Below are 12,087 nucleotides of genomic sequence, written 5' to 3'. Positions count from 1 at the left end.
CCCATGTCATTATGAAATTATGAGGGCTGGTGGGCATAACTGTCTCAGCTCACAGCACTAAGAAGACGAGCTGTCATGACATAGCACTCTGAATTCACTGATCCTCGGCACACTGTTTCAACTAAAGAATGAAAATCAACAAACTTTTGCATGTTCTAGAACGGGTCAATCACTTCCACCACCTACAGTTTTGCAAATGACACAAAACAACTGGCACCTCTTCATCTTTGTTCACATCTTATATCTGATTTTAGACTTAAATGTTCCCCGCTAGGGCTGCAAGGTGACTCTGTGGTTAGCACTGTTGCCTCACAGAAAGAAGGTTGCAGGTTCGCGTCCTGGTGAGGACACCCGGGATCTTTCTGCGTGGAGTTTGCATGTTCTCCCTGTGCGGCGTGGGTTCTCTCCGGGTTCTTCGGCTTCCTCCCACACGGTCCAAAAACATGTTGAGGTTAATTGGTGATTCTAAATTGTCCGTAGGTGTGAATGTGAGTGTGTTTGGTTGTCTGTCTCTAAGTGTAGCCCTGTGATAGACTGGTGACCTGTCCAGGGTGTCCCCTGCCTTCACCCTAAGTCAGCTGGGATAGGCTCCAGCACCCCCTTCGACCCTAGTGAGGATTGGGTGGTATATAGATGATGGATGGATGTTCCCGCTATCACAATATAATTCAGTCAAAGCAATTTGCACCTTCTTTCTAGTCTAAGTATGAAGGAAAGTAAAAAATCAAGTTGTTGAAAATTGTTATTAAATTGATTAATGCTGTAATAAATCTCCCTTAATGTTCAGCTGAGGACACACAAGAGTTTGCAAGGCTGCATGCAATGAAAAAAAAAAACATGCTAAAAGATTTCTAGCATGTGTGGATTATTATCCATTGATAATGTTGCGTAATCCTGTGTTCGTTTCGCTGGAAGCTTCTGAAAAGACGTGCCTACAGTTATCAGATCTTTGCTATCTTCATACTTATCTCCCATGCTCAGATTAGGAAAAAAACACTACAAACTTCCAGAGAGGTTTGAGTTACATAAACATCATCAGGAGCGGAAATCTTGTATCTCTAAACTATTAACCTTGTGCTGTTCAGTTCATTTAAAGTAATACAAAATGATTATGATATCAAAGAAGTATTGTGAAGCAGCTTGAAAATATAAAATGACTGTGAAGTAGTTATAAAGAAGCACAATACTGTCGGAGCAGGTTGCTATGAGGTCACTGAAATGTAAAATCAGGATTCCATACTGAAGACTACCAGTATGGAATGCACATGTGAGGTATGTATTTGTGTTCTAGCTACTCACCCGTGCAAAACTAAAAGCTAAATCAAATACAAATATTATTCAGTGCTATTGATAAGGACTGTAAAGTAAATGAATGGACATAAGGAACTGACCCTCGATCTTAAACGTCTTGGCACACATTAAGAATTCAGAACTCCTCCTTCGGGGTTCCGAATAATAGTTATTAAACTTTTTATAATGAACTGAGAAGCTGATCAACCTCCAGAGCCTCAGTTTATGTGCCGGAAAAATAGTTTCTCCATCCACAGAGCAGCCAGTACTAAAGCAGGTAGCACATGTGTTCAGGTGAGCTGTCTTTTCAATTGCTTTCTGAAGCATATTTGACCAGCGCTTTTAACAAGGAGCCACAACTGGAAACAGCTTCATTTGTGCAAAAAAGGTTAATTATAACTACAACCCAGTAAGCCAAAACATCACCACATTTAGTCGTGTGACAGGTAATAAATTGTACGTCTTTATTCTTTGTTACTTAACCCTGCCCAACCAGCAGACCTAGATATGTCAGTACAGCTCTATCAGATTCAACTTTTGACATCTTTATAGTCACCTGTCAATTACAGCAGCAGTTTGCTCAACATGCTGGGCCCTCAGTTCACAACCGTCCAAACCGCACGCTTCATTAAGCTCTGGAATGTTTCACCCACGCTGTGCGACGCAAACATCATACCCAGACCAGAGAGACTAATAAATCTCAAGTGTTCATTCTGAAAGTCACATTCACTAAATGTTTTTTCTGAACCAAACAGAAAAATGAACTTCAGGGAGAACGTCAGTACAGTCGTGCTTTGTTTGGTTTTCTCACAATGACAGCCTGAAGAAGACATCAAACTGGTTGAACAGTGCTGTCAGTGCAATTCTAAACGTAAATGTTTACATTGCACCATGCATTAACTGATCCATCATGTTCCATCTAAAGAATGAAAAACAACGAATTCTTTCACGTAAGAGACCAGCTCTATGCTTTGCACCACCTCCTACAATGGGTTTGTGACACAACAGGACTGGCACCAGCATAAAAAGAGCCAGAACAAGACAGGGAGCAGCTAAACTAAAAATCTCTTAAAAAGCCCTTCTGACCTTCGTTACAAGTTCACACGACAAACCCCCATTAACCTGGAGTAAATGGTTAACTAGCATCTAACAAACTGAGACAATCAGTACTTGTACTCCAAATTGTGTGACCATCACGTGAAGGTCGAGGTAAAAGTATGTGAGAATACTTTGACATTTTGGGACGTACACAGAGGGAGAAAGTGTAAAACCATTTACACGACATGTTTTCATATGTTATATAAGATGCACGTAGAAACATACGAGGTGAATGTAATGATGGTAAATAAACAGAAAGTTAAAAATCATAATATATGAGGGAGGTCCATATGTTTTAACAGGTGAACTGTGCAAGACAGTTTTGATGGGAATGTTTTGTATCTGCATCATTTCACCTGCTCAGAAGACAATATGTGAGGCCACAATATTCAGGACAAAAAGTAGACTAAACAGAGATAGCACAAGTTTTTGATGTAAACATGACATGCAGTCAGGACATTAGCAGAGAATGATACATCGGTGGACCAATGACGCACGTTGGACAGATATGTAAAGGTCCCATGTTGTGTCCCCTTTCAGCAAATGAATCAAAGTCCCGCCCCTTTCAGGAAGAAGGAGCTGTCTGTGTGAGCTGGATGCCTATTGGTTGGTCAGGTGGTAAACAACACCTCCGTTAAATCCTTACTGGCTGGTGAAGCTGGAGGCTAACAGGCTGAGGGGCTTTATATCTTTCCAGCTTTTATTTTACACCTCCAAGTTTATGACTATCACGAAACACAATAAAAATAGATTTTCAGCATATGGAACACTGAAGTGAATGCAGTCAGGAAAATACTCCATGACAACACTTAATGCACTAAGTTACCTTAGCTTAGCATAAAATCTCATAGCGTGGTAACAGCTGGCCTGGCTTCTGGCGTTTCCACAAGTCCAATTTACATTAAGTTCTCACTCCCAGCCTGGAAATGCTACGGCCCCATACACCAACCAACAGCAGCAGATTCTCTTTTAGGCACTTCTTTGTGCACAGATTCACGTGATGTGATATAACTCGTTGTTTGCTGAGCTTTGAGGGTGCTTGTAAAGTTTTGTGGCCTTTGGACAGAACCAGGTTGTTTCCCTTTGTTTTTAGTCCTCCTGCTCATTTAAACCGATGAGCAGTTGCTTTACTGACTTTAGAGTGATTTTTCACTTTTCATGTAACTCTTTAGAAGCAAATTAATTTGTTACCTGAATATTTTAAACTGTTCCTTTAAACCAAGTTATTTTTTAAAATTTTAATGAATGCTGGTTTCAATCTGTTGCTTTTTTCATTTAGCAAAAAAAAAAGTTTTGGCTTTGAAACATGGAAGAAACAGGGCGCGCTGGTTCATAAATTAATGCGCATCCTAAATGCTGTTGTCATACAGATATGCATAGTTTTCCTTGTGACACACTCACACGACAGTTTCACACCTCCTAACACATCTGATGGTGCCAATGGAAATAGTCCATGACAGTCAATGCCAAAACTGTTATATAATCGTCTCTGGTCTTTAATTATACTGTCATTGTGCATAAATAACAAACCTTGGATGAAAAACAATGGCTGTGACTGCTTCACATCTGTCAGACCTTCCAGTCAGTTGGTTTGCAGACTGGTATCACTCCTTTCATATAACTGCAAAATAAATACACAGGTTTCTCAAACTGCTAAACCCACCGTGTTAAATAAAGCCAAAAAGGCAGTAATCCTGTTCCAAGTAAAATTAATCTGTTTTTTTTTTTTTTTTTCTTCTTTTATTATTTTCATTGTTTAGACTTTAGCGGGGTTTCACAACATGCAATTGTTGCATCAATACGCATACAAGTGATTTAGAGCAAACTACAGCCCGGCACCAACGAAAACAGTCCACAACTTCCAAAACAGCTCCGGCCCTTTTGTGCACTTGTCTGGTATTTCATTATATTTTAATTAAATATAAATACCAAAATGTGATGCAATGGCTGTGACCAGCAGTCCTGCATATTCATGGTCTATTGTCACTGGCAATAGAGGCAAGTTTCTTGGTTAATTAGGTTTAGCAGTGCACAATAGTAACATTTAACTCAGTACATTATTATTATTATTAAAGTGTGTATACATGATGTAAATGTGACTGTTTCACACAGAGAGCTGCACTTTTCAAAAATCAGTTAAAAAACAAACACTTTCTGAGAAGATATTCTATTAAATGAAATTGCGTTTCGTTGGTAAGGATCCCTCACATCTTAATTAACAGCTGATCTTCCTGATGTCCACAGAACTGCAGCCGCTATAATAATTGCACTATATAAGAACTGTTTATGTATCATGTTCACAGAATTTAAGGTGATTTTGAGTCTTTTCCAACAACAACCTTACCTTACAATTAAATGTTGTGTAACAAGTGTAAGACAAGCCCACTGGATTATTTGTAATTATTTCATATTTGACTCAAGTCAGGTCGACAACACTGAATCAGCAAGCATGGATCAGACTGATTATTTAAAAAATATTTATTTAAAAAAATATACAAATGTATAAAACAAGGTGCAACATGCCATCAAACCATCCAGTAAAGCATCAACCGCATTCAGAAAGGATTCTCAGCATACGTATTTGGAGTATAGTATAGAACTGCTAGCTGCTCTTATTTACATTCTTCATAAAGTCGAGTTACATAAGCATATCACTCTCATCATCTCTCATCATCTCTCATCATCTCTCATCATCTCTCATCATTATCTCTCAGCAGAAATGTAGTTTTAAACATAATCAGCAACGGTGACCTCGGTGAAATCATTGCGCCTGTTTCTTTCTTCATCAGAAACCTGCTCTCCTGCTTCAGGCCTGTTGTCTTCGATGTACATCTTGTCGTTTTTACCCTCTGATGCCACGCTTTCTATTTTCCCTTCCTCCATTCTTTCAAGCTGCAGCCTAAGTTGCTCTTTCTCATTTAGTATGATTTCCTCTTCGATGGCTCTCTGCTGCTCTTCCCTCTCTTTCTTCTCCTTCTCAGCCTTCTCCTTTTTCTCCTGCTTCTTCATCTTCCAGAAGAAGCCCAGGTTTTTCTCAGGGTAGGTGACTTTGGCCAGTGGCAGCTTGAAGATCCGGTTGGTCCCCGTGGTTAAGAGGAGGAAAGTGAGGGCAGAGAGACAGAAAGGCCAGGTGCAGGCTGGCAAACCAAACTGTAGATGAAAAATGCATTTCAGTTAGCAACTTGTAATACGAAAGGTTTTATTACACGCTGATTTCTACAAAGAAATGAGAAAAATGCAGACTTACATTGGACATGATGCCGGCAATGGCTGAGCCGAGGTATGCGCAGAAAAAAGCTGCAGAGGAGAGAAAGTGGAGTATTGTGAGGGACAGTCATGCGCACGTTGAAATGCAATTGCAGATTACAAATACCAGGTCTCTCTGGTCTTTTTATCTTTCTAGGTGAATACTTACCACATGTGATGGCAAGCAGGTGCACCTGCCAGGTGAGAGCGTAAAACATTCCTCCGATGGCAATGCAGGCTAACACGCAGTTGTATCCCCAGAGGCCGAAGTAAATGTCTCCAAAAGGAGCTGCCAGAGCCAAGCCTGCAAGAAAACACACCCAAATGTTAATAACAACTCTCAGAGCATCACCTCATTCAATTTAACTTCAGGTTATCGTAATGAACAATAACCCTGCTGGCTATTTTCCACCTTTAACAAATATTTTTGAGGTAATCTTGGAGTCTGCAATATGTTGACTGTGACTTGAATTCATTATGTAAGAGAGCAATAATAAGCAATAATGTGAATTCCGTCATCAGAAGTTTGGTTCTCACCTGAAACCATGCCCACTGCAGATCCCAGGACAGCATGAGCACAGGTGATGGGGGACGAGATGAAGAGCGAGATGATGAAGATTCCTCCTGTCCAGGGGTTGTCACAGCCATAGACCTGGCCCACTCCCACAGGCACCGACATGAACAGCTGAAAAGGTGCAGAAAGAAAAGTTACACATGATTGTAAATGATGATTTAAATCTCACATGTGTGTTTTTTTTTTTTTTTTAACATTAGCTGACTGACATCTTTTTGGGTTGTGGGTGTGTACAACTTGCAAACAAGGCAAAATTGCATTTGTAGGTAAAACATAGTTCTTTCTTAGTAATTCAACCTCCTTATTTCCCAGAATAACTGAAAACATCTGCGTGTTTGAGTGTACAGTGCCTTTAAAACCTAATATAACTATCTGTGAAGAATGCATTTCCCAAGACTTTGATTGAATGCCGTGCAAGGGACAAGTAATTTATCATTGTTGTAACAGAGAAGGTGTGAAGTAACAAGGCTGAGTAATCTGGCACAGCATCAGAGAAAAGGTGAGAACATCTGATCAGGAACAGTATCTACAGCATACCAGCCAGCTGACAGGTATGTTAGGAGAGGAAACATACGCAGAACGCAGCCTGTCACTGACCTTAGCTACGTCTATTTCAGCCCAGGTGATGTTGGGGAACTCCGAGCGTGGCTGAATGAGGACCTGGGGGAAGTGGTGGTTGTAGTGGCCGGTGGCGACCATGTGGAGACACACCAGGATGTTGAAGGGCAGCGTAAACACTGGAAGATCCCAGCGACTGTTGATAGACGCCAGGGCACTGGACACAATCGGACTGAAACGCAATAATACAACATCACCTGTGTTAGATTTACTCCACATTTAGCTCACATGATTATTAGAGTAATTATTAAAATGTGTTCTTATACCTCCACAGCCAGAGGTATTTCTACAGATTTGCTTCTCTTATTATTAGTAATGTAAGAATACCTGCCAGACGATGTTCTGTGGTTTGACTGTGACAACTTGTTCTCTCTGAATAACTAAAGTGTTCACTGAATTTATGTCTAATACATCAGTTTAAATGAAACTTGAGTCTAGAAACTTCAAGTTTCTTTAAAGTGAAATGCTAAACTGAGACCTGTTGGCCTTTAAATTCCAAACACGTCATGGTTAGTTTAGCCACTTTCCTTCATCATGATATGAACCCATATGATCTGTACTGTTTTACTGTTACTCAGTCTGTGTGCTTACCACATCATGGACATGAAGATGTTTGGTAGCAGGAGCCACCAGTACCAGTTTCCTGCGTTGGAGAACACAGCCATCAGCAGACCCACCAGGATGCCGTTATATCCATACAGCCCTGCAGCTATTGCACCCCTGTGAGGGAAAGTTAGCTGGATGTATCAATTCATATTTTTCTTGTGTGCAACAAAGTGTATGTAGCTCATCCTACATGTTCATCTTCATATGATCTTCAGGGAAAAGCTTTTGTATGATGTCTTAATTGAATAAAGACATTAAATTATCACTCTACGCACCATCAGTTTAGTCAAGAAATAACTGTGTGTTCACACCTGTTCTGCTGCAGAATGAGAGCAGAAATGGTTGCAAAGAGCGTTCCCACAAAGCCGTTGAGGGCCCACCAGTAGTTCTGCAGGATGAGACCAGCAAAAATGATGAGGCCACTCAGAGGATTGTTGACGAACATCACCTGGGCCGCTCCACGCAAAACCCAGTCCAGCAGCTGCAGCAAGATGAACTGTTCTGGAAGACGGAACAGAGAGATTTATTTGACTGTTCTTGTGTAAAGACTCTGAAGACTGAGGAGTCTGACATAATCAGAAGGGCCACATGACAGATTGCGACTGATCAAAGTGATTAAGATCACGGGCACTTCCACTGAAACCACGTTCCAAATGTTCAAAGGAAAAACTGTTGCGCATTGTTTCAGGTCCGTTAAACTCTCTGTAACCTGACTTGCCTTAAGGGCACACTTTCAAGTTCCTGTCATGAGTCTGTCGGGCGTACGCTCGTCAATATATTACCGCAGTACTTTCGTGTTATTCAAATTTGCTCTTGTGTCGCCCTCCAAATACCTACATAATTGATTTTAATGTGCAGTAACTGATATACAGACTGTGTTGTTTTTCAGAAAGGTGCATCGAGTGTCACCTTCAAGTGAAGCATTATGTTCTGCATGTTTACAACAATGACATTTCCAGTGCATCTGTGCTGTGCTGCCTCTGTGTGGATCAGGAGAGTTTAATCATTTGCAAATCAGAAAGTTAATATCGACTTACTTTCCATCCATTTCCCAAACACCTCCATGTCTCCAGAGAAGTAGGACACTCCCTTTAGGAATCGTGCCTTTGCCCTCTGCAGCCTGGTCGGTCCCGCAGGCTGCACTTTCTCCTTGGGCTTGTCCTCCTGTGAGCGTTCATTCTCACTGTGCAGGTCAGGGTGGGCCATGAGGGGCTGCAGCTCCTGGTTACAGATTAATTTTAGAGTTACAAAAAAACTTGTTTGAATCATATTAAAATACACATGTGAAGAGTGAGCAGTGACTTACAGTAGAGGTGTTGACAGGAGGGCGAGTGGACTGCGCAGCGGGAGTGGAACAGTTGATATTCTTCTGAATATCCTGAGAAGAGATGAGCAGAGATGTCACTCAGGAGCCACTTGCTCAGTAGTTATTTTATGTGTTAAAACATATATATATATGTGTTGATTCCTTAAAAATAAAAATTGCTGATTTCAGTGCATTCAGTTTCTTACTGACATTACTGTACCTTCATTCTACTAACCTGTGTAAGATTTAAAAAAAAAACAAAAAAAAAAAAGAAAAGTAAAATACAATCTCACCTCTTAAAAAAACAGATAAATTATGGATTTAAATAAATTATTTGCTTATGGCTCTATAACAGTGCAGGAAACCAAAAGCAACACCTGCATGTTAACTAGAAGTCACTGTTCAGACAAACCTTCATTGTATCACAACTTTTTTATTTTTTTCATTTCTCATACATGAAAATCAATGCTTACAGACAAAGGGATAATAATACAACTAAGATAACATTGTGCCTATAATCTTCTTCAAATAATAGTTTATTCAAACAAACACGACCTAAAGATTAACCTTGTTTTACTGTCCTGCTGGACTCCGGGCTCTTTGACAAACAGTGACAAGTGGCCCTACCTTTGTGCAGTGTGATCCAGGCATATGTCCCAGAATAGGCACAGGTTGGATGGGCTGCCAGCTTCTGTGGAGCTGTATTGCGGAGACTCCCGCCGAAGGCTTTTATAGCAGTAGACGACAGAGAAAACTCCACCTCTTCTCTTCACCTCTCCCTCTCATCCGCCTCTTTGTTTCCTGCGTTCATCCTCTGCAGGAGTCACTGGCACTCAGCAGTGATAAACTTTGCCACACCCGAATCTCTCTCTTAACACACTGAGACACTTTTTGTTTTGTTTTTTTTACTTTCTCCTTCACTGATTGTCACAAATGAGGTGAGAATGAGGTCAGGTGAAGTCAGGATTTTGTTGTGTAATGTGAAATGCTGCAGAGCCTTAACTATCTGGGGTAAACTCAGGACTGACTTGTTTTCCAAAGAAGAAGAAGAGTGCGTGGAATCACAAAGGAAGTGTGTCTAGTGTTGCTGCACAAGTTGTGATCCACTTTCTAAACTTGCCAAAATTCTTGTTCTAGTTAATTTCCTGACATGTAAATGCCAAACACATTGCAGTTGTCAGTTTTAAAATATTGGTGTCATTCTCTGGCTTACACCGTTTTTTACTGAGTGTCATTGTCAAAACAAGGAACAAGCATACTACTGGCATTTTTCACAATAGTTTTAATAAATACTGTAGGATATGAACAGACACAGCTGCCCAAAAGACACAGTACTGTCCTGCAGGTCATAGGTGTGTGTAGATCAGCCTCGCAGATGGCCTGGAGACAAAGCCAGGACAACCAGAAGTTGTAAAGCACCAGATCACACCACCAGAGCTTCAAAGAAAACTATCAGATAAGAGACACTCACGTAGAGTCTGAATAACCAAATGGGTGATCTTCATTGCTCTACCCCTCCTCCTCTGTCTGCTCTGGACTTAAAGGAATGCGATCAGCAGACAATGGGAAAAAGCACCAGAGGATCTTAATGGGACGTGAATATCTGATATTAGTTTAAGTGTTGTTAAATGTTATGGTATATCATATTCTGATAAATACCCCAAAGCTTAGTTACAGTAGGATAAGTCCTTCTCTCGAGCTCTGATATCGTTGCAATCCAACGCACAGATCCCTCGATTTTCAAGATGAACTTTCAACGACACCAGCACAACTTCCGTCTGCGGGACGACATGCTGCTCTATTACCCTGATGACCACATTTCGTCATGACTCGTGGTTCCTCAGTGCCAAAGGGGTGGGGTGATGCTGATGCTTGCCCATGACGCACCACGTGCTGGCCACCATAGCACCCAAGCCACATATGACACCCTCAGCCAAGGAGCATACTGGTCAGGTATGCGACAAGATGTAACAGATTATGTCAAAGGCTGCTTGGTGTGTTGCCAAATCCAACTAGCAAGTCCCGGCTTGGAACCTAAATCATTACGCTCAAAACCCTAAAATCAACAGGTTGAACCCAACACGCAACTTCAACCACACGAACAGACTTGCCTGATTAGACAGGTGGCGGTAATGAGCACGCCTCACTGCCTGTGAGTTATTTTGTTTTTTTTAATTTTAGTTTGTTATTTTTGGCGTGGACCTGGGGTGGCTAACGCGTGCCCGGGAATCACTGAAGACAGACAGGCAGAGGCAGATAGGAAACATCTCCTCAGATAAGACAGGCATCGGGCAAGATCTGGTTCTTAACTTCAGGTACGACGTCATATACTCAAAACCAGAGTCGTCAATTAAACTGCTATAAGTTAGCAACAACTCAATGGTATGATAAGACACCAGGACAAGACATGTCCCTCAATACATTTCAATAATTGAATTTGTTTAAACTAACTAAGTGGGGGGGTGTCAAACACCAACCGTACCATTGAAATTATACCAAACGCTCCTCGTAGAAGCGTTTAGTTACCTGATCTCTAAATTAATTCCCTTAACTTTATAAAACACTCTTGACTGATCACCAAGAGTAAACAATTTATTAGAATTATTATGCTGACTCTGAGATTATATCGCTGGACGAATAGTTCAAAGGTTGGTTTTAATAATTTTAATTAATGCAATCACTTGCTTTGGTGTGAAAATAATCTTATTTTCTACCCTACAATACTGAGGCCATTAAATCTGTAAATTAATGTATGATTACAATAATTATTAGTTGGGAGAATATTGTGGACTCTACCATGAGATGAATGGCCCTGAGGTTTAAATGCCTGAAGCACTAACCAGTCAACAGACAACAAAGGAAGCTCTTTGGATAAATTGACTCATGGCTGATAGATTTAAACTAAATAAGAACAACGACAAAATGAAAGTTTGAATAAACAGCTAAAAGTGTGAACTTAGCACACATAGCAGACCACAATAGACAAGAAGTACAAGAGGAGCATCTACACTCCCAAAGAAAATATACACAGTCAACTCAAGGTGAAGTCGAGGAAGATAAAGATTAACTTTATTGATCCCATAGTGGGGAAAGTTCACCGTTACAACAGCTTCAAAAGAAAAAAGTGTAGTCAGTGCAAGAATAATTTAGAAACACCCAGTGCAAACTGTAGGAAAAAGAAACAGAAAAATTGCAAGAGAAAAACAATATATACATACATCCATCCATCCATCCATTGTCTATACACTGCTTCATTTGCACGAGGGTCACGGGGGGGCTGGAGTCTATCCCAGCTGACTTAGGGCGACTTAGGGCTTAGGGTGAAGGCAGGGGACACCCTGGACAGGTC

General features: G+C 40.8%; 1 protein-coding gene across 1 annotated transcript; it reads right to left on the bottom strand.

Annotated features, from left to right (window-relative positions):
* Window positions 1-4,848: 4,848 nt before the first annotated feature.
* On the bottom strand, window positions 4,849-9,389 carry slc14a2 (solute carrier family 14 member 2). The gene is made up of 10 exons (XM_008281493.1): window positions 9,324-9,389; window positions 8,739-8,810; window positions 8,470-8,653; window positions 7,744-7,933; window positions 7,418-7,546; window positions 6,806-6,998; window positions 6,172-6,319; window positions 5,804-5,938; window positions 5,636-5,685; window positions 4,849-5,538 (listed from the first exon to the last, which is right to left on the bottom strand). Exons 1-10 carry the CDS (start codon window positions 9,387-9,389, stop codon window positions 5,116-5,118), a joined length of 1,590 nt encoding a protein of 529 aa, XP_008279715.1. The 3' UTR covers window positions 4,849-5,115.
* Window positions 9,390-12,087: the final 2,698 nt, after the last annotated feature.

Source organism: Stegastes partitus, unplaced genomic scaffold (assembly GCF_000690725.1).
Source record: "Stegastes partitus isolate 25-593 unplaced genomic scaffold, Stegastes_partitus-1.0.2 Scaffold234, whole genome shotgun sequence".
In the NCBI taxonomy this organism is placed as follows: Eukaryota; Metazoa; Chordata; class Actinopteri; family Pomacentridae; genus Stegastes; species Stegastes partitus.
The sequence above is the reverse complement of the archived record's forward strand: the minus strand, read 5'-3'. Positions and strand labels throughout refer to the sequence as shown.

Bases quoted from the DNA above. Each gene is read 5' to 3' on its own strand.
- slc14a2 (XM_008281493.1), bottom strand. From the start codon at position 9,389: ATGCCTGGATCACACTGCACAAAGGTAGGGCCACTTGTCACTGTTTGT. The intron at 6,999-7,417 runs GTAAGCACACAG...ATTGCGTTTCAG, and splicing joins ATCTTCATGTCCATGATGTG to TCCGATTGTGTCCAGTGCCC. The intron at 5,539-5,635 runs GTAAGTCTGCAT...TTTCATCTACAG, and splicing joins TTGCCGGCATCATGTCCAAT to TTTGGTTTGCCAGCCTGCAC.